The 24,952-nt window shown below is 38.7% G+C and overlaps 1 protein-coding gene across 4 annotated transcripts in view; it reads right to left on the bottom strand.

Annotated features, from left to right (window-relative positions):
* Window positions 1-24,952, bottom strand: part of MAGI2 (membrane associated guanylate kinase, WW and PDZ domain containing 2) — a 782,933-nt gene that overhangs the window by 93,236 nt on the left and 664,745 nt on the right. For 3 of the 4 annotated variants that reach the window (XM_042468280.1, XM_042468279.1, XM_042468281.1), the window contains 3 exons: window positions 15,827-15,868; window positions 8,319-8,410; window positions 5,600-5,792 (listed from right to left, as the gene is read on the bottom strand). In XM_042468280.1, coding sequence (XP_042324214.1) covers window positions 5,600-5,792; window positions 8,319-8,410; window positions 15,827-15,868 — 327 coding nt within the window. Of the gene's footprint in view, window positions 1-4,276; window positions 4,364-5,599; window positions 5,793-8,318; window positions 8,411-15,826; window positions 15,869-24,952 lie in introns of all 4 variants that reach the window. The other variant, XM_042468278.1, reaches the window with a different exon arrangement.

A 24,952-nucleotide genomic window follows, 5' to 3' on the forward strand; every position in this document is an offset into this window, starting at 1 on the left:
CAACGTGCTATATAAATTATATTGTTATTGAAACAGAGCCAGCATGGTGTAGTGGTTTGATCATTGGACTACTACTTGGTTATACAACCCCACTGGATGATCTTGGGCAAGTCACACATTCTCAGCCTTAGGGCTAACATAAATTGGAAACAACTTGAAGGCACACAACAACAACACAACAGCAGCAATTACTAAAGGATGCATCATTCCAAGAAAGTGAATCAAAATTATTTGTCTATGTGCTCTGGGTCATATGTTTTTAGTTCAAAGTCTAGTTCAACACTGAATTCAATATACAGTACTATAAATACATAACTTCAAATTAAAATAAGTGATGTGAACCAACACAGGACTAGCTGTACCCCCTTTAAAGGACCACTTATTCAAAATACTTTGGGAAGTGGGCTATTATTCAGCATAGCCTAAAGCAAAATCTCTCTTCCCAATGAACCAATCTATATTTGGCAATAGAGTAATTATACATAATAATGATCATGATAATGATGATAAACATAAAAATAACAGAATGTTATGACAGAATTATGATTATTCTTTTGTCAAATATAGTTATTTTTCTTAGGAAAAAGGAAGCTATCCCTGCATACAGAAATGGAATAATTAGCATTATTTACATAGTAGACCAGAGAGAACCAGGGATGGGGAGAGTGGGTAAGAAAGGCATAGGGAAAAAAATGAGAGTTCATAATAATTATATCTTTCACAGCAAAAAATTTCAAAAGGTTAAACCTGCATTTTAGATAATACACAAACCACTGGCAGATGCTCTATTGCAGAGTCATCTGTAACTTCCCAGTCTAATTCCATGTGCTATAGTGGAAACTGTTTTAGTGACAGAAGCTTGTTTGTTGTGACCACTGGGCAGTACTATGCCCAAATAGGCTTCCCAAGTCAGGAGTATCGCAGACCCAAAATGTCGGGCTGAAACCTGAGATCAAGGAACTTCGTCTGTCCATTAAAAAAAAAGAATGATGCCTTAAGGATCAACCACAGCTGCACAGAACACATAATTTGTACAATAAACTTTAAAGTCTAGCAAACGTCAAAAATATTTCTCAGATTAGAAACCAGGTTTTCCAAGCCTTACATTGAACATGGAAAAAAAGCTTCCCCAGCTGTATTTGTAATACCTTTGCAAGAACTCTTTTGATGAGCACATGGGAGCTGTAGGCTAACCAAAGTAAGTTTCTAAAGCTCTGGCATGAACAGTAAACAGGTTACAAAAGCTGGTCCAAAGCAGCCTGTTGCAACAAGGGGCCAAAAACACACAGATATGTAATGTTTAGGGCAATGCTCTTGCCCCAAGGTTTCATTCCCTTGTCCTAAGTATTAGAGAGGAGAGGCTAGGCTCTAAGATCTGGGAACCCTAACTCCAGAATTGAGAATTAAAGTCTCTCTTTCTCTTTGGCTACTTGTGTACACAGCTTTGATACAGAGTATCATACCCTTTTCTTTTCTTTTTGCCAAGTTGTCAGGGGGCAACACAGTTTGTCTTGGATCAGTGGTGATCTTGGGCATCTAGCGCTGGGTGAGTGTTGTTGGTAGTACAGTTCTATTTGTCACGGAAGGCTTTGATGAGATACCAACCAGGAAGCTAGACAAGGACTTTATTGTCTTTCTTGGACAAGAACTGAACAGAGGAAACAGCTGGCTCCATCCAGATAAACTAAATCCAGTGCCAGCTAAGGCCCATTCACACTATTCCAGTTTAATTGCCGTGGTCTTCCATCCTATAGAATGCTGGGATTTCTAGTTTGGTGAGGCACTAGAACATTCTGGCTGAGACTTCTAAATGCTCCTCACTAAACTGCAAATCCAAAGATTCCATGGAATGTTGCCATGGCAGTTAAACTGGAATCATAGCACTATAATTGGACAGTGTGAATAGGCTGCAGTTGCTGAACTATACAATGATGCTCTCAACATGCTATACATGACTAGTGAGAAGAAACTCTGTAGAGTTAATTGGTGCCTACCTCCAACTAAGCACTTAACGTAGCTAACTCCCAGCCATGCAACCAGCTGCCTGCTGTTTAATAAACTAACACTTCCAGCACTGTCATTTCAGATAAAATCAAAACCAACAATTAATTCATTGATAGAGAGGCATATTACAAAACCACTGGTTTGTTTTCTTCCTATTATACGTATCTCAATATACAAGGCAATATCTTCGGAGTACAAAATAATGCTTTGTGTCCCTGAATCCAGGAAAGTTATTCTTTTCTCAAGCAGGTAAGTATGTCCTTCTACAACTTTGAAATAAAGTGATTAACAGAAGGAAGATGAAAGCAAAATAAACAATCATTATGCCATTACGTCCCAAATTGAAAATCTCCAAAAGTTACTGAACCAAAGCTGCAACTAAATGCTATTGTCATTGACAAGAAAGATCTAATTTTCTGGCTGTCATGTTTTAGAAGGCTCAGTGCTGTTAATGTCAATGTGGGTGCAAAAGAAAGAAAATAATCTCACCCTACTGAATTACCAACTGCTGTCTCTTCTATAAATGAATGTAACAAATTCCCATTAAGCACTGGAAAGAATGATATACCAGGTAAAGCAGATTTTATATGGCGATTGGATTTCCGTCTATTGTGAAAAATCTACTCACTGCTGGGTGCGAGGGGGGGATGGTAATGCTCAGTTTTAGGAGTAGTCTACATGTGAGTGTGTTATGTGCAGTGCTGCAGATTTCCACACATTCACATCAATGGTTAACAGTCTTCACTTTCCTGTGCAAATTCACATCTATTCACTCTTACCCAGCTGAAAATGCACAACCACTCCAATCTATTCAAAGTAGACAGACATCCACATGTGTGATACTGTATGTTTCTGTGGATTTCTGCAGATACACAGGTAAAAAACCATGAATCTCCTTTCTGCAGTTTAAGTACCCCCCCCCCACAACCCGAACTCCTGTGAATTGCATGGGGCAGGATCTTTCAAGCTGTTTACTTTCAGAGTACCAAAGCTATAGTTGGTGGCTTCGATGTCAGTGGAATGGTGAATCCACTCTGAGTTTTAGGGTTTGTCTACACTGGCCATAATACTCTCGGCTACTCCCAGAGTTTTCTGGCTCTGGAGCAGTCCTAGATCCCCCCCATTACCTCTATATCATTGGCATGAGTCACTCCCTCTGAGGTCTGAAACAAGGTACCTAGCATTGATCACATAGCTGGGCATGTTGTGACCTCAGTGGAAGTGACCTATGCTAGTTGTGGCAGCACTAGGTGACAGAGAGACAACTGCCCAGCATTGCTACAGAATACTCTGGATTTTCCTGCAAAATCAGGAGCAAAAAGTAATTTTTAAAAATGGCTTAAGGGAGGGATAGGATGGATTCGGTGTAGAAGTGGCCTTAGGCTGTGAAGACAACCCACATTCCAATCAGGGATTTGGCCCTGAGTTATGAAGACAAGTCTTTGTGAGGACTGGGTGAGACTGTTTTATTTGGCCCCTGTAGATGAAGCCAATGTTTGAACTTTAAAGGAGCTATCCAAGGTGTTGAATCCTTTTGACAATAGTGTTTCAGCACCAAAGACCTGACACAGATGGGCTGACAAGAACAGCTTTCAGCCACTCCGGGGACATGGTGGTTAGATGACACACAACCTCAGAGAATCTGGACACCCCAGGGTTGGGCCAAGTCTGCCTAAAATGGCCCAAAACCAGCCCAAAAGGAGTAGATATTTTCTGCTCCTTTCCGCAGTCTATTTAGGACTGCAGCAGCAGGAGCCTGTGGGACCATGATGTGTGGTCGCTGCGGTTCTGAGGTGATCAGGTCGGGAGTGGCCCCTGACCAAAATGAGGAAATAAATGATACAGAGCCCTATAAAAACAGCCCTAAAATCCTAGTTCCAATAGATCTGTAGGCTAATTATTTGTGCAATTTTTTCCCCAAAAACAAACAACTAGAAACGAAGTAAAATGAGAAACAAAAATAGTTTTACAATGGAGTGTTAACTGGAGTGCAACACTAAATAACTCTGCAGCCCTCAAAGCCTAGATTCTCCTTTTGCTCTTTCCTATATTAGTGAAATTACTGTGTTCTACCAACATCTGGAAGACTGCCTGTTCCCCATCAGAATATAATGGAATAAGTGGCTTGGAGGTATCAAAGAGCATCTTTAAGTACATTTTTCAGATATGCAGTTACCAGCCAGGCCAGCCACAAATAAAACGGACCATTTCACAAGCAAAAGCAGAAATCATTTTCCCTGCTAAGGTGCCAAATAGGTGCTGTGTGTATTACCTTGATTACTGGCCATTTTCCTAGGGTTTGGGGAGCTGCTAGGGGGCGTTGCACCAGGCTGGAGGGAATTTTTCTGACTCCAGGAGTCTATAATGGGCAACAGAATACATCAGTCTCCAAACTGGGATGACTGTGACAAAAGGAATGGGATTGTGCCAAGAGGGTAGATGGCACTATAAACAATAAGATGGACTTGGGAATATTAAAGTTTGGCCAACTAAGGCACACATGCTAGGCACAGAATGCAAAGGCTGGAGAGGTAAATGGGAAAGGGAAAGGGCTCTTTGTGCAACAGAGAAGACACAAGGGCTTTGAAGACATGTCTGCTTATGCCAACATGTCCCACATATTCATGAAATACATTTTTAGATGTACTCCTAAAAATGTAAAATGTAAAAGTGACAAACAGGTGTTTGCAAACACGCGTAATACAGAGGTATATCTCAAAGAAGAGGATTGGATACAGCTTTCTGCTGTTACTGTACAGCGTACAGTAGAATGACCCACAAAGCATAGGTGCTGAGAAGTCAAACACAGATTCCTCAACATTTTTTTTTCACTTAGCAAAGAAATGAACAGATTGATCTAAGGAATCTCCAGTTGAAAAACATGATTTAGGGCTAGGGATAGAGGAGATATTTCTTCATGTTTTAATGGAAACTTAACTATTTTATAATGCTCAAACTAACATGTCAACTGAAACAGAAGTCCAAAACACAGTGCAGAAGTAACCCAATTTGAGACAGGTTTAACTGCCCTGGCTCAATGCTAGGGAATTCTGGGAACTGTAGTTTTGAAGCCATGGTAGTTGAAGTGGTGCCAATCTGTATTATTTCTACAGTATAAATGCCCCCCTAGTTTCTGCTAAAAGAGGTTTTTATTATGCTCCAATTGAATGTGTTTGAGCCAAAAATTCAAGCAATGACTTCTTGCCTTGAAGAACTGATAGTTTTGATGCTTATTTCATCTGCATGCACTCTGTTGGCCATTTATGGTTGTGAACAAAACAATTAGCAAAAGGACAGTATGTGTGGTGATGCGGGAGATGTTGGGAGAACAATTTAACATGGAATGCAGAGTGACTCATGACCATTACAGTTCTCTGCCAGTTTTAATTTCTCACTCTCTATAAAACAAGTAAAATGCTTTAGCGTTGATCTTACATATACTGCAAGAGAAAGCTGGAACACAATTATTTTCTATGTTTTCATTTATAAGAATGCTTTTTACATATGATTTGACTTTGGTTGTATCTTATGTCTTATCTTAATTTAATCTTAATAAGCTATATTTGACTTCCTTCTTTTCTCTCTCTCTGCATACCTGTGGGTAGCACCTTTCTTCTCACAGTTAGATTCACTTGACCATTTCGAGCTGCATTATGCATGAGATCAATCACATATCGGTGGGTTTTGCCAGCTACTGGAATTCCATCTACATAAACCAACTCATCTCCAGGATGCAGGCGACCATCTCTGTCTGCTGAGCCCATGGCAATTACTGCTCCAATTAGAATCTAAGACATAACACAAAAGGAATGGTACAAAAATAAGTCTAACATGTCAAGGCACCAAAGAAATTCCACAATATTTCTAGCAATCATTATAGAGAACTTTCCTTTTCTTCAGTGGTGTTAAAGTCATCCTTCTAAAAAACTTTGGGGAAGGGACCCATGGGCCACAATCACTCAATTTCCACAACCCTCAGACTTACGTTGGCCACACATGTACCTCTTCAAAAATCTTCAAAAGGCTGTGGTCTGGATCTCCATGCAGTGTTTAGGGAGAGGGACAATGGAAGGATCCTGGACCTCAGCAGTAATTCAAGCATAGGGGGAATATGACAGGACCAGTGTCCTCTACTGCTCAAATGAAGGGATTTGGGACTTGGGAGTGTTTATAAAAAGTCTACATTCAGTTTGGGGAAAAAGGGGAGCTCACTTCATTTTGAGTTTGAAGAAGATAGGGTAGGGTAAGCCCTCTCTTTCCACCTTAGAAAAAAACAGGAGATAGTAAAATTATATAATAAAGGAATACAAATCATATGAATTATATTTTCCTGAGGAATCAGTCATCAACTGAAGATCAAGATTCCACATACGTATTTATTGTCTCATCTGAAGAGTTCAGTGTTGCTTTTGGAAAACAAAACCACAAATAATTTTTTTAAAGAAAAAAAAACCTTTTCCCTTTTACTTTTTGTTGCTGTGTGAGAGAGTACTTTTGCATGTCTCAGATCTTACAGGTAGGAAAGTTAAGTAGCTAGTAGGACAAAGTAACCTTATGTCCAAACCAGTTCCCATCTTTCATTTAGCATATTTTCTTTTTGCTTGTTGCATCAACACAAAACTTTGTGTTCCCAAATAATATAGGCATTCTTCATCTGGAATTTTTGATCTTTGATGTTATGGCTTCCTCTCCAAATAACACTGAATATATATGTCTTCCTGTTTCATCATTGCCAGCAATTGTGAGTTGGTGACTTAAAGTCCGAACAGACAGGCCAAAATAAAGCTGCTTCTGGTCACTTTGGAGGTATGCTGTTTAAATGATGCATGTGTCCTAAGAGGCCAGAAGCTGTGCCAAAGCCACGCTCCAGTCCTAAGGACTAGAGCACAGCTTTGGCACAGCTTCTGGCCTCTTAAGATGCATGTGTCATTTAAACAGCATACCTCCAAAGTGACCAGAAGCAGCTTTATTTTGTCCTGTCTGTTCAGGCTCTAAGTCACCAACTCAGAATTGTTGGCAATGATGGAACAGGAAGGTACCAGACTCCTCCTTACATAAATCATGGTTTTTCAGACTAAGATCATTATGCTTGTACTGAATCAAACTGCTGGTGAATGGATAATGAATGCACTGGCAGATTTCAAGAAGAGTTGTGATGAAGTTTGGGGAGGGGACAGAGTTTGGAAAATTATCTTAAAGAAGCATTACTATAATGACATGTGAATCTGTCCATAAATGAGTAGTGGTGCAATGATGCATGTTTGCCTGCCCTTACTCCAAGCAGCTATCACTAATGTATGGCATGTACATTCAAAATGGTGAGAGGGTGAATAAGTTGTTCAAGATTACATATGTTGAATTAAATGTCTGCTTGACACATTTGTGGGCAGCCACATGTTGAATGTGATATGTTAATAGCATTCTATAAGGATTTCTTCCCTTCACAGTCAGTTGTACAAAGTACCCATACTGAGATGTTTGTGTATGCCATCTTAAAGGAAAGGGGCAGGAGAGGTTATAAGGTCAAAACAGAAAGCTCCAGAGACTTTTGTTTAACACCCCGCCATGTTTGGTAACTTCTGAAATATTACTTTTTTAAATGCCTTGGATTCCAAATGACTAGCAAGCCATGCAAATCATGGCATTGCAAAATAAAACAAATAATCCTTCTGTTTGATATGTCTGATGCACTGTTGTAACTCATAAGTCCTTAAAGCCGTCACAGGTTCAAGAGAACTGGAAATATAATGTCACCATACTGACACAATACAATCTTCTTTTGGTGTATGACTAATGCAAGTCATTATGCAATGTGTTCCAGAATTCAATTTACATTATTGCAGGACATGGTGAATATTTTCATGAAAGAGCAATATGCACAGCAGACAGTGTCACACCTTAAAATTACTGTATTTGTCAAGCAAGGGATTTCTTAGTATTGCAAACTGAATCATAGCATTCATTTGCTTCCACAGAGTTTAAATGTTATTTTTGTTGGTCCTGTTGTTAAAACAAGCCCTTGACCATTGGCAGAAGCCAGCCATGTCCTGTAAGTTAATAACTGAAAGATGTCAAGCAAAAAGAATGCAGGATGTTAAAGGCTGGAGAATATATCCTTACTAGCTTAGCACAGACTGATTCACAGTGACAGCTTATAGATGGAGATGCTGATAGCTTGAGAGACCTGTCTTTTTCAATGTCTGAACAAGAAAACGTGCCATTCCAATATGACTGTTATACAAAGTGATATTTTATCTGACAGATAACGAAGAAACCAAAGTTATAAAGTGGAAACTCAAGAGGAAGCAACTCACGGGCTGTCCAGGTTCATCTCCTCCGAGGATTCTGAAGCCAAATCCAGATTCCATTCTCCGAAGATGAACATCCAACTCCTTGTAATCCGGACCTGGTTTAAAGTAAAACCTCATTGAATTGCAGTGTTTTGGGGAGGGATCCTTAAGAGACCTCGCTTACTGATGTTTAGTTCAATGATACATGACATTCTCACTAGAGCCAAGCATCAAAGAGACAATGTGTGCTGAACACAGAGAGGCAAGAAACGTGGATGGAAGGACATATACATATCTCTGTTGAGGAACATGGGAATGTGACTAAAACCAAAGTAGAAACTGGCTGAAAAATCTCTTGCAAAGTTACCTTTAAGAAGAATGACTATAAAGATAGGCTGACTCCAATCATAAATGAGCAATGCCAGGATGATTCTCTGGGTTTCAGTACTGCTCAATTATATCTAAGTTCAGCATGTCATTATATTTATTTTTCTTAAAAGTAACTTTTCAATCTCTGTTCTAAATAGGAACATGTGTGTTGGTAAAGACTCGCTATTTAGGAAAATATGGTTTTATTGAAATGTCTGGGGCATGCTATGTGAACTTTTTCCTATTATGAGTGTAGGCTTTAATTGGGAAGGTGATGTAAGAAAAATATAATGTGAAAAGTACCTAGCAGTACCACAGATTTTAAGGACACTAACTCCCAAAGGGTATACACTTTGTGACATTCCTCACAGAAATGATGGCAATAAACACTCTAACATCATTTAGTAGCTGCTTTTCCTTTGTCCCACTTCCCATAATGGATGCGATACGAGCATGGGCCCTTTCATACTTCACATTTATAGCACTATGATTCCATCTTAATTGTCATGGTTTCATCCTGTGGAATCATGGAGAAGCGTTTAGGTAAAGAGCATTTAACATTTTCCCCAGGAAAGATGTGCCATGGCAGTTAAAGTGGAATTATAGTGCTATAATTGTGCAGTATTAAAGGTACTTATAAGAATAACCTTGCTGGATCAGACCAAAGACCTATCTAGCCTTGGTTGTATCTACATTCTAAAGATAACTTTAAGTGCTGTACTGCCAGCCTATGGAAACCTGCAATTTGTAGTTTTCCAAGGTCTTAAACCTTCTCTGCCAAAGAGTGTTGGTGCCCCACAAAACTACAAATCCCAGGATTCTGCAGGATGGAGCCATGTCACTTAAAGTGGTGCCAAACTGCATTATTTCTACAGTGTAGATGCACCCCTAGTTTTGCACAATCACATTCATTTTTTCAGACGGATTAAAAATAACATATACATTCTTTAAAGCTAAGCTAGTTTTGGAGGACCTGAAGGCTGCAGCAAATTTTTAAGCTCTGTGAATGAAAATGCATGACATCTGGATATGACAGCAACTCTGCTAATATATGGCAGAGTGGGCCATTTTTTCCTGTTCTCACTGCCAACACTTCCATCTTGAGAAATGCTGGTCTGCAACAGCACCAATTTATCAAGGAGAATCTATAAAATGGACTACATAACAAATCATCAGATTCTCTATAACCCACTGAAAAATCTGGTGTGTAAAATACCTGTTTGGTATAGGATGGCTAACAAGATTTCCTGTTCGCTGCCATATTTAAAAGGGACAAATGGATTGTGGGTGACAAGTTTGTTTGTTTAAATCTGGATTTTCTCTAATTTACACACTGAGTGTATATCTCTGTGTTGAATTTTAACATTTTAACACCAAAAGAGGCTTATATGTGAGGGATGCTGACACTACCCTCATCCTCTTTATCTTCAGACAGCCTGTTGCCTATATGCACTAGGCATTTTCACTTCACCTTGTTCCAGTAGTGGAACTGAACTTAGTTCAGCAAATACAACTTTCAGTGGGTGGAGGGATGGATGCATGCGCATCATCATTGCATCCAGCTTTCCATATTGCAGAAGATGTTGACTGAAATGCACAGAATTACTGCTTTTTGATCCCAGCTATCATAAATTTGCCTCCAATGAATCTAAGGGGCTTTAAGGTGTGAACAGTTTTACAGATAATGAAGGATGTAAACAGATACATCTTGAGGACTCACAACACAAAATATTTCTCAGGTGCTGTTTGACATTCATTCTGTAGATTATGAGATGCTGGTGAAATGGACTTCTACATTAACAGATTTCTATAGAGACTACTTTAAGTATTTTCTTAGTATTTACATTCCTAGAATGAGCATCATGCCAGATTCTTACTCTTGAATAGTATTCAAGGTTTTTGTACTGCAGATGTTCCTTTCAATCTTAAACGTCTAATATTATTAAAGAAATCGTTTAATGTGTTAACAAGTGTTTACCTGGTGGCGCAGTGGTTAAATGCCTGTACTGCAGCCACTCGCTCAAAACCACATGGTTGCGAGTTCAAGACCAGTAAAAGGGCTCAAGCTTGACTCAGGCTTGCACCATTCCAAAGTTGCTAAAATGAGTACCCAGATTGTTGGGGACAAATTAGCTTACAGTTGTAAACCGCTTAGGCAGTATGAAGCGGTATATAAATGAAGCTTGGGTTTTTTTGTTTGTTTTCTATAGTTAATAATTTAAACATTGCTTTAGACACTGGTGTACTGAGAGGTGATAAATAAATATTAAATTAAAATAAAATAAACAAATGCATCCAGGAATAAAGAATGGATTTCCTTTACCACATCAGGCCTCAGACAGGAGACCTGCATATTATGAATGTAGCCACAAAAACACACACACACACACGTCCCTATATGCAGAATACAAGCATACCAGGGAAAAAAGTTATGCTAAATCTGTTTTGATACACTTTCTACATTCAAGAAGGGGGGTATCTGTCTGTCTGTACATCTGCATTCAGAAATGCAGATCTCATTTGTGTAGTGTGTAGTGCCTTCAGATCTCATTGTTAGGATGTTCATACCCTTTCGAGTCAGAAAATGTGTTCCAGACAGATTCTTTTTAACATTTGTACTAGTAAAAGTCTTATGTGACCCCTTCAGAAGTCTTATCAGTCCCAGCTGGCATGGCCACTGGCTAATGGGCCAAGGAGTTATAGCCCACCAAAGACTTGAAGGGCCTCAAGCTGTTTAGGTTCTAATCAATTTCTATATGATACTGTTGTAAATATATTAGGACTGAGTACTGATGGAATCTGTGCAAATAGAAAATCCATATAGATTTTCAAGAAAGATTTACAAGTGGGACTTTAAGATTTTTGAACTGCAAAGATTCCCTGAAAAACTCCAAAATGTAGCTTTCCATATGTGCTCATTCATTGGAACGATTTTAAATGCTTTTCAGTGAAAGAAGATGTTATATAAGTAATAGCCTGCCATTTTAAGCTGGTTTTTAAAAGGAGGGCATTCAATGCCAAATCAACACATTTGGCACATGAAGGCTGTGTTGTCATTGGATTTTTTTTTCTTCAAATTTTGCAGAGCTATCATATACATAATTCTATCAATCTGTCACAAGAATCTAACATGAAGCAGGGCTATAGTGGTCTATGTTCCTATGAAACATGCTATATTCCCTTGTGCCATAAAACAACCATAGGGGATATTTAGTTTTCCAATTCATTTGGACTGTTAACTCCTATAATCCCTTACTCTGAGGCTTCTGGGAACTCCAAGTGATTTCGAGGGCCAACTAATCCATTCCTGCCACAAAACAAAATTGATTAATTCTGTTCATATGACAGGTCTGAAAGCAGATTACACCTAATATGAACAACTATAATCATAGTTTGAAAATATAATGAATTCAAAGATCAAGATGATTTTCCTTGGCAATCTCCAAAGTAGCAAACAATTTTGAACGTTGAAATACCTTTCAGCACCCTGTCATGAATACAACACAACACTGGTGTTGCAGGCACAGACTCCATTCACACTACATAACTATAGCACTGCATTCCATTTTAACTGCCACTGTAACATACTATGGGAACCTTGGGTTTGTAGTCTGGTGAGAACAAGAGCTCCCTGTAAGAGAATACTAAACACTACTCCCCAAACTGCAAATTCCAACATTCCATAGAATTGAAAGATGGCAATCATATTGTAGTGCTAGAATTATGTAGTATGAAAAGGGCCCTGGAGTGACAGATATTCCTAACCTTTTCTCTTCTATTTCTCCTGCAGCTTATGGCCCGATCCAGACGGGCCTATAGTGCACCCTCGTCACATGCTAGGGGTTGGCCGAGGGCACACCGCCCCTAGCACATGACAAGGGCATCAAAATGGCGGCGCTCTGTACAGATGGGCGCTGCCATTTTGACGTGATGGACGCCTAGCGTCTGTATGTCGCAGCACCATAATGATGTCGTAAGTGTGCCATTGGAGCACTGCAGCATCATTATGGGGCCACAAAAAGAACTGCTTTTTGTGGGTTCTTTTTGCTCCACGAGGGAGCTGCGTGGTTTGTCCGCTGCGGCTTCCTCGTGGAGCAAAACAAGGCATGGACAGACAGCCCTTTTTGGGTGGTTTGTACCACGCTTTAACTACCTTGCATTCTGGAGTTCCCCTGCATGGAAAACTAGAGTGGAAAGAGATTGCCTTCTCTTATTTTTTCCTGCTTCCACTGTTCCACCAGCAGCTATTCAGGACTTGATCCTGCCCAATGATTTGTGGGAAGGCAAAGAGGGCAATTTTTAATAGGACTATTTTTTGGGGGGAGGAGAAGTTTGATAGCTTAAAACATTCCATTTCCAGGGGAATGCCACAATGAAATGTGTGTGATAAACTAATAATTAGTAGGTGAAAAATATTTGCATATAAGAGAGAAGGGATAACAGAATGCTGAAAAGCTGGACATTTTCTCAGTGTTTGGATATCAGTTACTGTCAGTTGTGGCACCCTAAACTCAACATTTTTGAAAGCGGTCCTGAGCTCAAAAAATATAAGGGAGCCATTGTTGTAAGTAAAATATTTTTCATTATATGGCAAAAAGATAAGCATTTGAACACCTCTCCTCCAGAGAATAGCAGCCTTGCACTGAATAACAAGATTTTTTTAATAAAAAGAATTTACTGATACATTTCAACCCTGCAAAATTTCAACAATACCTATGACAATGCTATTAACACTCATTTGTTGATCTGAAATGTGAAACTTAAATTTGAGTTAAGAATACACTCACGGATAAAATATTTCAAGGAATGGACTTTATTTGGAGATATTGTCAATAAATAATAGCAAGATCTGAGATAGTCCTTCAGTATGAAAACACTACCATTTTTCAAGTGGAATATTTCATGAGGCACATCTGAATAATTTCTCATTGATAAATGTAGAAATCTGTGTTGAAGCCTCAAAACTGGGCTAAAGCAATGTTTCAGAGGATTAACTTTTCACACAGAATGAATCTATAAATACAACATTATATATTACTCTACTAGAATACTGTCTGCTTTTTAGGACTGATATCTGTGTTCATTCAGTTTGCCTGAAAACTACAAATTTTGGAAGTCTACAAAAATGACTCCTCCAGGAAAACATTGTGCTAATTTTTATACTGTACAGTGCACTGGTAAGACACTACCAATGATAAGAAATGGTTTGAGACAGACAGACAAATGCCTCTTTGTCTGAGAGATAAAACTTAAAGATGGAAAAGGTATATTCCACCCTTTCAAATACATGTGGAAAACAGTGTAGTGAATCTAAAGTTTCTGCTCCTCCAACAGAAAGCCCTTCCTCCATTGGACAAAGACTCCTCCTGGAGAGATTTCCTTCAGTCAGAAAAAGTGAATCTTTGGATCCAATCTGATGGATTGGATCTAGACTTAATCCTGCTGAAAGATGACCCACTGCAATCAATGGGACTGACAACTGTCACAAATAATTTAAATGCCATTGGCCTAAATCCAATGTAAAATTAAGGGAGGATAACAGTACAGAGTTTGGCTTTTACAATTGTGCAAGTGGCAGCACACTTTTCCTCATTTTAATCATTTAAATAATAATCATTTTAATCATGTGGATCTTCCAGAAGAAAGTTTAAGGACAACCTTTAGTGTCTGGGTTATATTTGGGCAGGGGCCATATGCACAACAATAGCTCTATAAGAGGTAGTAGTTTAATCAGGGACATAGCCAAGGGTCCAGACCCCCCCCCCTCCATTAGAAAAAAGAATGGTGTGTGCAGCTGTGCCGCCGCACCCAAGCCCCATTATAATGGTGGCACTTAGTCTGGACCCCCCCCTTCCTAAAATCCTGGCTACATCCCTGATTTAATAAATGCTGCTTTTCCCAGTATGGAGCAGCAGGTTTCATATGTATCAAGAGCCCTGCCATAAGAACAAGGGACACAGCTTTTGTTTATTTCATTGTGTGCCATAACAACATATTGTCATCATCCTTTTTTATTGGGAAAAAATGAACACAATTAAAAATATCCAGAATACAGTACTTAATGTTAATGACATAGGGTTAAGGCCACAAAGGATAACTATTGAAATAGGTTCTTTTAAAATAAAGGAGTAAGTGGCATTTCAAAAGGATGAGATTTGTAATAGGCTTCTTTCACAAGATATGAAGTTCAGAGATCAGAGCTTCAGGAAAGTCCACATGTTTTGCTTCTTAATGAATATGTTCTCTCACAGATATTATTAAGGCTACTAGCCTAATGAGAATGAGCATGATCCAGTGTTTTCACACAGACTGGAGTGGAACAGACGCCCTGAATGGGCTACTTGAAGCCACCCCTGAGAAAGCCAGATTGGGGCTGCGACAATCGCATGTTGCCACCCCAATCTGCCTTTTTGCCAGTACAAAAAGAAGCAGCAAACTGCCGCCCCCTTTTACGCTGTCAAAAAGCCAGCTTTCCTTGCCCCACTGAGGCTTTACAGAACTCCTGCAGCATGCTGTGTCTAAACATCACACTGCCAGGGCCCAGAAACCAGCCCACATGTGAGCAACTGGATGGTATGAAGCCAGCATCTGGGTAGCTTCAGAGCATGTGGCATCAAAATGCCACACTCTGAAGCCATCCAGATGGTGGTGCAAAGAGGTGGTGTGTTTTGCTCCATTGTCTTTGAAAGTTAAGCTCTTTTTTCATTTTACAACACACACATATATATATATATTAGATAAAAACTTTCTTTTTAGTAAATTACCAGGGTTGCCCTAGAATTAGGTAGAGTGAGGTGGATGCCTTAGGCTGTCATGAAAGGGGAAGCACTTGTTAGCTTTTTCTAAAAACTATTATAATTGCACTTTTACTGCCAAACATGCAGAGAGGTGACTGTGGGATTTTCTGTCCCAAAGCAAGTGGACTGCTTTTGAGTCATATGCATCTTAACTTAGTAAAGTGAATGGGCTTCATCTTAGGCAGCAAAATGTTTCAGAGTAGCTTTGTTAACTATAAAAACTAAAAAAGCTATATTATGCAGCATGGTGACTGGACACTCATGATTGACTACGTCCCTGAACCATGATTAGAGGAGGCACAGTCACTGAAACATAAAATGGAGGAGAGTTATGTTACTGCACAATGAAGGCTGAAGAATACTTGCCAGAGGAATCCATTCGAAAACCAGTCCTGGGCGGCACTTGCTCTGAATAGGAAAATGTGGAATTAAAAATGAAATAAATTTATCCAGACATTTCAATATGCAATAGTGCTTTCCCTGCATTGGCATGAAATATCAAACTTACAATTGTGTAACTTTCAGCAAGTAAATTTTACTTTCATACTTATATGTCTGATTTTTGGGTTAATATGACTTTTTTAAATGTTTCCAGAAATATTATTTGTAAAAAAAAGATAGTCAGTTAATTCAATACCATCACAATTGCTGGTTGTTGATATTACTGTATACAGTTTTGGTAATCATTATTTATTTATTTTAAAACTGACCATATTTATTCTTTGAATGGCAGTTGTCAGGATTGGTTAAGTACTTCAACTGAAAGGAACCTGTGATGCTACATCTATCTCAAGCAGAGGATGTGTTTTATAGATGCACACATGTCATTGGTCACACTTGGATGAGGCCAAGATTTAAAAGTGTAGCCTTTTTACTGGAACATTTTCTGGCTCTTACAGGCTCTTTCTCGAATAGTCTATTTAAATACAAGGTGAAATACTGTTGTCTGAGAAGAAATACACATAACCAGTTGATTTTTATTAGGACAAATGGGATGTTTCTGGAAGCGTCTTAGAAGTGCTTTCTCTTTTGTTATCTAGCATCCCTGGGTCAATGGATAACTGGAACAAAATTGTCCTTAATCTGTTTTTAAAGTATGTTTTTAATGCAGATAAACAGGTAGACAGAAGATATGCAGTGTGTTCTGTGCTTTTCTAAACAGAATTACATCCTCATGACTATAATACCCTCAAGGAAGTGTGCAAATAACTAAGGTATAGAGGTAGCTTTATTACTCGTATACTAGGGGCATAAATCTACCATAAGGGTGTAAGCCTTGGCAAAATGTCCCACTGAACTCAGAGTAGACAAGCCTAGCATCCCTCTATACAATACACTAACATTCTGTAAAATTCAATACACTAAAATAGCTGTTGAGAACGCATTTGCTTTCAACGCTGGGTGCTTCAGTGAACAGATCTAACTTAGGGGGCAACTTGCCAGTTTCTAATGTCTAACCTCTCAACTCTTCATTTCATAAGCTTATTTTAAAATTTTTTGGTTAATTTAACCCAATGCACTAACACATTGCCAACAGGCTTGCTAGAAACTCACCATAGCACAAAACACAGGTTGGCTTAACCAGAAAGTTAGGTTTATTCTTTTACTTAGCAAACACAAGATTTCAGTAAGATATATATATATATATATCTCGTAGCTTCTAGCTTGATGTACTTTCCCTAAGTGTTGTAACAAACCAACAGTTTTATTACTTGTCTGGTCACTAAATCCAAAGATAGTACCCAAAGATTCAGGATCCTCTCTTATCTTTTAGACAAAGAAACATAGTGTGGAACATAGACACTGACATTTAGCTGCTAACAGCAGGCCTGACTATATATTTATAAGAAGGATATTGACTGACTATGGGGAAAGAATGATGCCTGGACAATAGAAAGGCAACTTGAGACTTATTACAGTAAACATAACGTTTGCCAATATGCATTTGGGCATAAGATCTGTGATAGTACAGACGAAGACCAGGAACAGGGTGGAGCTTTGAGCATCTTGAATAATAGGAAATAAGGCACCGTTGCAAATATAGGCCTAGATTTATATACACTTACACAATCTCAAACTTCTGAGCCCTATATAACAATCCTGAATTTCTATTTGGATAAGTCTTATATCCCCTGGAAAATCCTGCAGCGGTGCCATAACTAATTTCTTGTAGAAGAAAGACTGCAACTGGTCTTGATTTTCAATTTGACCAATACTGTAATTATACTTTAGACTTAAGACCAACCATTATTTTATGATAAATGTGGTGTGTTGAAGCATATCAGAATTAGTAACTGATGCATGGGGAGATGGGGGATTTAATCAGGTTCGCAATATGTGAAAAGGAAGTTTAGCTCATTCCTCTCTACCTAGAATCATGAAGAAAATTCCTCCCCTGGTGCAGCTATTAACCTTAGGAGAATGAAAGATCTTTCACTGGCACGAATAGCTTCCTACCTGGGCTTAACAACAGAGGGGCACATCTGGATCACAGTAGAATTGTTAGGCTTCCCATCTGTACACTATAAACCTGGCTAAAACTGCACCCTCAATTTGCTATGAAAAACCAGCATCAAACTTCGAATGTGCTTTCAAATGATAAGTTTGGCATCATAGCTAGCTTGGCCTTTAACATAATATAAATCTAATCTTCCCATTTGCTGGGAAAATGGGAAACTATATTTCTATGTGGGCGGTTGTGTTTTCAGACTAAGGCTGCTGCCACATTGTAGAAATAATCACAAAACTACAACCCCCAGAATACCATAGCACTGAGCCATGCAAGTTAAAATGTTCTTAAATTGCTTTATTTTTGCACTGCAGCAGCAGCCAGAATTCTAAGTGACTTCAGCAAAATCCAATCCCAGCACGCTCTGGAAGTTCCATAGGGATCAAACTGGTAGAAGACTGACTTAAGTTTGTACTACAGCTATAATCCAAGTCTTTGTGAAGAGAATCTGCATTGGTTTAAATTATGGCCTAATACACCTATTTTATAAACATTCATAATATGAAATCTATGTGTAAAAGGAAATTAACCAAATAGTATTAAAGAATATTGACAAATGGGAATGTAACATGAAATGAGACTATAGTTATTGAAAATGCATAGAACAAATAACTGAAATAGTATATGACATACTGTGTATATATATTTAAAAACTCTCTCTCTCCATGCAATTTAAAAGGTAAATTAAATTATTTGAAACCTCTTCCAGCACTGGAGAGTGAACTGTAGGCAACATGTCCTGAAATGAGGGCTCTTGTCTGGAATGAGCCCTGCAGGTATGAACTGACCACATCAGATCCCAGATAACATAATGGTAAGCTACTGAAGAGCAGTATTCCTGGGGTTGGAGTCAGAGGAGATAGGCATGGAAATTTGAAGAAGGAATATCAACAATCTAAGGTATGCAGATGACACCATGATACTAGCAGAAAAAATCAGTGATATGGAAAGATTATTAAAGAAGGTCAAGGCAGAAAGAGCAAAGGCAGATTTACAGCTGAATATCAAGAAAACAAAAATTATGACCACAGAGGATCTACATAATTTTAAAGTAGATGACATAGAAACTGAAATAGTCCAAGGTTCTCCATACTTGGGCTCAAACATCAATTAGAGCGGAAACTGCAGTCGAGAAATCAGAAGACTAGAACTTGGAAGGGCAGCTATGAAAGAACTAGAAAGGATCCTGAAGTATAAAGATATATCATTGAATACTAAAGTTAGGATGCCCATTTCTAAGTATAGTTTTGAAAGCTGGATGGTGAAGAAAGATGATAGAAAAAAATCAACTCATTTGAGATGTGGTGATAGAGAAGAGTTCTGAGAATACAGTGGACTGTTAAAAAGACCAATGGATGGGTCCTAGAGCAGATCAGAGCCAAACTCTCCCTGGAAGCAAAGATGACTACACTGAGGTTGTTGTATATTGGCCATAACATGTGAGGAAAGGACTCACTAGACAAGGCTATAATAAAGTGGAGGGCAATCGGAAGACTATATTCCAGATGGATAGACTCAATCAGAAAACCCATGGCCGTGAGTCTGCAGGAGCTGAGCAGGGCAGTTGAGGAAAGGGTGACTTGGAGGTCTCTCATACATAGGATTGCCATGGGTCAAAATCAGCTGGAAGGCAATGAACAAGAACAAGAATGGTAGTTCATGGATAGATTATGTAGTCAAATGTTAGCAGTATCTGGAGCAAGAATCCAGCACTCATACACTGTAATGTACTCATTCAGTTAAGAATCAGTCCAGTATATGTCACTAGAGGTTACAATCCTATAAAGCAATAATCATGGCACCCCACTGGATCTGCTTCTAAGAAATCATGGGCAGTGTAGAAGTGTGAAAATGCATTCCTATGGGCCCACGGTACATATGATAGAATTCACCATCAGATCCTTATAAACAATGATTTCTAATTTTTTATTTGCATTCTTTCCATCACATGGTGAAAATTCTATGGTATGTCTAGCCCCTCCACCAATTAAATTTATCACTTTTTTAAAAATGAGAATAACGACCTGTGCAACTTTCTGCAAAGCTTGCAGTGTTTATGGGAAATGGATTGCCACATCTTTAATACAGCCATCAATTGCAGAGTTGACATTTTCTATTAGCATAATTCCTCTGGGGCCTTCTTGCCAGCCAGCAATCAAAACCTCTACTCATCCATAGTACTTTCTCTAGTGCTGATATTTTCATAATCTCATCTGAAAATGCTTTTGGATATATTGTCAGCTCCTATAACCAACAAAAATATTTTGTCATGATGAGTAACTCTCTCTACCAAGATGAAGAGTACAGGGAAAAGTTTAGTTATTGTTGCTTCCATTTTCCTCTCCATTTGAAATATATTTCCTGGAAAAGAGAATAAAATTTCCCATCTTTTTTTAAAGGGTTTCCATGCCGTTTGTGGCAAATAGGATGTTTTGATGATACTCTTATTGTTTGTTTAGACTTCTTTAAAAATGATATGCCCTACTTCATATGAAACATTAAAAAACACTTTAAAATGTAAGCAAAAGGTAGTCCATTTTATATTTTATCTGAATGAAGACAGATTAAATAGGTTTAAATATTTTCTTTTTTGTACATTGCTCTTCGACCTTTTTGTTTTTGCCAGAGAAATGTGGACATTACAAAGTTGCCATTGCAACCCACAATAATCATGTCAATAAGAATGAATGGCCCGAAACAGATGGGCAGGAAAAAGTGGAGGGAACCTGCATTTTCTGGAAGTGGGTTGAGACCCAGCTGTCCTCATGGAATGCTCCCAAGATGGCCTGAATGTACCCAGCATGGCATCAAGTTGTGCTGCTGGGCAATGTTTTTGGTCACTCCCCCCATTGTACAAACACACTAACAGCAACTGTTTGCTGCCTAGATGCCATCCTATTGGGTAGTCACCCCTTTGATCCACCATATAGTTGCACCTGTGATCCTCTAAAGGTACAGGGCATCAGAGCATTGGTGTACCCAGTAAAATACTGGTAAAGCACAATTATGCCCCCCCTCCACATGTCCTCTTCACCTTCCTTCACCCCATTCCCCCTCTTGGACTGTCTGGTTATGTATGTTGTACTTATATCCATTGGAGGTATCACACTTTCACTTTTCTGCATTGCCACCCCGCCTCCTTGAGTACGCCAGCTCCATCCTTTTTTAATGCACACTTGCACTGGTGCATTTATATGCAGCTTTAGGGTTAGGGTGGATGGATCACTCCTTCAGAACCACTCTCACATCAAGAGTTGAAGGTGTGCAATTTCCACCTTGAGTCACACTATTGTGGATTCTTTTTGTCTTGTTTTTTTTTTATCCCTGTGGCTTCAATCTGGTTTCTACCCACTTTGGAGGTGTGCATCATCTAAACACCCTGCCTTCAAAGTGGGAGGAAACTACTTTGTTTGGCCTATCTGTTTCACCTCAGTATTCCCAGTCACACCTTCACTGATGTTACAAAGTCTAGCTGAAACTCCTTTGGCTTGACCCAACTAGAGTAAACCAACTGAATCAAGGGTTGAAACACTGGGTTTAATTCAGCTGAATTCAGGTAGTGTGCTTTATAAAAGGGTCAGTCTACTAAAGTTTGAGTGGATTTAGGCAAGGAAAGACCCCTGGCAGAATCTTACCAGGCCCCCTTATGACTGATTTGTGTCTTCTCATCATATATTGACTGGGCAGAAGCTATTGTTGCTAGGTTTGCAAAATAGCAATAAGGGACAGTTGAAATTTCTGCCATGCAAAGTTGACAATCGGGAAGTAGATACTAATGAGTTTATGTTCTGCCTAAGAACCAAGTGAAAGTATTAATTTCAGTTATGCATTTCTCTATAAAATTAACATATTGTCCATGTTCATAAATTGCATGATGAATGCATTTCTGTTTTTATGAAGGGTCAACATCACCAAGTAGAGGATTTTTGGCAACTTGTCCAGTCTATATGAAAAGAAACTATTTCCTACCCTCAAAAAAGGGACAACACTTATAATCAGTGACACCTGGCAACCCTCACAGTAGTCGGGGATGCAGCAATAAGTCAAATACTTTTTTTAAAAAAAATAAGCTGTTCTTTATTTTTCAATCACTTTTTAAAAAACAGCCCATCATGGATAAGAGAATTAGCCACCACAATCTTTATTTTTCCGATTGTCATGGAATTTGCCACCAATTATGGCCCCACATTATGTCAAGGCCAGAGGTATTGTGGAGAAATAAAGATGGCAGTGGCTGGGTCGATCCATACTAGACTGTATAAAACAGTTTTAGTCCAGACTTTCAGACTTGTTTAATCTGTATGTCACAAAGCCAATATTTAACAAGGAGACATATCCATATAAAACTAATAGATTAATGTAAATAAAACTTTCACAAAAATCAATTATATAACAATCTTAACATTTTAGATTGCCATGATATCCCTCTATTAAAATTTCCCTATTTCAACACAAGAAATGAAAAAGCCCACAGAGGTGAATGTAATTAAGATGGATCATGAAGCTAATATTCTTAGGTTGCCTAACAGTGTACAATGTTATCTTTTACAGATTTTCTCCTGATATCTATTAATGCAGGCTAAACAATGCCAGCTTTGCAAGTTTGATGTTTAGCTTGCCTATAAATACCTAACTTTATAGGCAAGCTATAAAGCAGATAGATGATAATCTCACAGATGAGCCTCCCCACCTATGTCCTCAAAATGTGTAGTGCATATTGTTCTCTTAGTGTGATACACTAAAGACAATAATAGTGTGTACAAGGTACTCCACCTGTTTTAAACCATATAGGCAGTAAGGTTGCCAGACCCTGAAATTTCCAGGCCAAAACCTGAGACTTAGGGATAGCTCCTGATGATGTTTTATGCCTTAAATACCCACCACAGTAGCTGACTGTCTGACATACAAACAAGTACATTGGTTGAAAGAGAAAATATGTTTTCCTATTTGGACAGAAGTCTGAAAAAGGCTGTTTTATCAAGGAGAAATGAGAGGATTCTTCCTTCTCACTTGTTTAGGGAGATGGGAAAAGAAACACTTAATCTTGGCCACTTTCTTCTAGTCAGAAAGTGGATGAAGATCAGATTAGAGGGTGAGCCCTGGCAGCACAATGACTGAGAGACAAGAAAGAAGCTATGTAAATATACAGATCCCTTCTAGAGAGTATTTGGAAGTTTCAGGAACAATTGAATATCATTTAAGCCCTGCAAGCTGCTGCTCTACTACCTGCGTTGGAGATCTGAACACAGGCCTTTCCTCCTGCCTGGAGATGAGCCCATCAAAACTGGGAATTTGTACCCTGGAGATGATCCATGAAAACTGGAGACTCAGGGCCAGGCAAGTTTAGAAAATGACCTTTTCATGTATCTTCATTCTAACACCATTGAGGCATAAAATTTGTGTTCATGTTCTGGGAATACTGTAGTGACTTAACAGTCTACTTTATTATCACTGTTCTGCAGACGCACTACAGACACTCTTCTACCAATTTGCCTGATTGCATATATACTTAGCTAATTCTCCAATTTATCATCTGCACTTATATATGTGAGGATATTTAAAGTGTGAACTATGCATTAAAATGCATGAGGATGTCAATTACAGAAAGGGTTATTAATAAGTCTTGGTATGAAAAAGTTTAGCCGTTCTTTTCTACGATAGGATAATAATGTAATATAAGGATGCATATACTAGATTTGTTTCAAGTGACTTGTTTTACATTACTTGTTTTGCATGAATCTTAGATCTTTCAGAACCTTTCCTATGTATATATCATTATATCACAAATATAAGAGAGCTGAAATTAAATCTGCCTGATTAAAATTAAATAAGTCTAATAATTTCAAATAAATTTGTCACATCTTTTACCAGAAAGGCCAATATGCCAAGAGTTTGCAATGAGGAACATATCAGACATGCACTGCTGCAGTTCTCCACAAGTTTCTAATTGAGTTTAATGGGACTCAGTCACAGTTAAATGGGTACAGAACTGAAAACTGAGACTGCTGTTCATGTTTATAGGGCAAAGCTGAAAGTGTCTGTCTTTCACTTTCAATCAGATATTCTCACTGGTTTCTTGTGTTCCAATTTCATGGCACTTTTATGTCCATTGCAATATGGAGTGCCAGAAAGCTGTAATGATAATGTCTATAATTTTAATCTCAGAAACAAAAATAAAAATGTTGTTGTTGTTGTGTGCCTTTATATCATTTCTGACTTATGGTGACCCCATCATGGCGTTATCTTGGCAGAATTTGTTTAGGGTGGGTTTACTCTTGCCTTCCCATGAGAGAGTGTGACTTGCCGAAGGTCATCTAATAAGTTTCCATGGCTGAGTGGGGATTCGAACCCTGGTTTCCCAATGTTCTAGTCCAATACTCAAGCCAGTAAACCATGCTCGCTCTCTGCATAATATTGCTTTCCTGGAAAGAAAAACACAAAGGATATTCCATTGTATACTTCACAGTTTGTGTGTGTATCTTTGACAACTTTATACTTCGGTGCATGATTGATGTTTTAATCTAGAAAGCTTCAGGGAAACTCTCACTTTCTAAGCAGCAGCCAGTTTTCAAAGCAGAACAATAACTGAGAGAAGGTGGGGGACAACTAATGTAACATAATAGGCTCACAGGGTAAAATAAAAACCTACTCTGTTTTTGTAAACCCTGCCTAGCTCATTTCAATCTCTATCTAAAATGTTACATGGATTTTTCTTAATCTAAGCAAGGAATATAACTCATTTCCCAATTAAAGGTACACATCCTACCTCTGTTGGGTGAAAGTCTTGGAATGTAAATGATAACAAAAGTAAGGGCCAGTACAGATAGTCCTGAAGGGGTGTTTTCATGCCCTTTGAATGCTGGATTGGGGCCTTGGCAACCGCACACTGTCGCCCCAATCTAGCTATTTGCTGGCTCAAAAAGAGATGACAAAATGTCACTCCTTTCTGAGCCAGCAAAAGGCGCCCTTTCTGCTGCCACCAT

This window comes from Sceloporus undulatus, chromosome 5 (genome assembly GCF_019175285.1).
Source record: "Sceloporus undulatus isolate JIND9_A2432 ecotype Alabama chromosome 5, SceUnd_v1.1, whole genome shotgun sequence".
NCBI classification, from domain to species: domain Eukaryota; kingdom Metazoa; phylum Chordata; class Lepidosauria; order Squamata; family Phrynosomatidae; genus Sceloporus; species Sceloporus undulatus.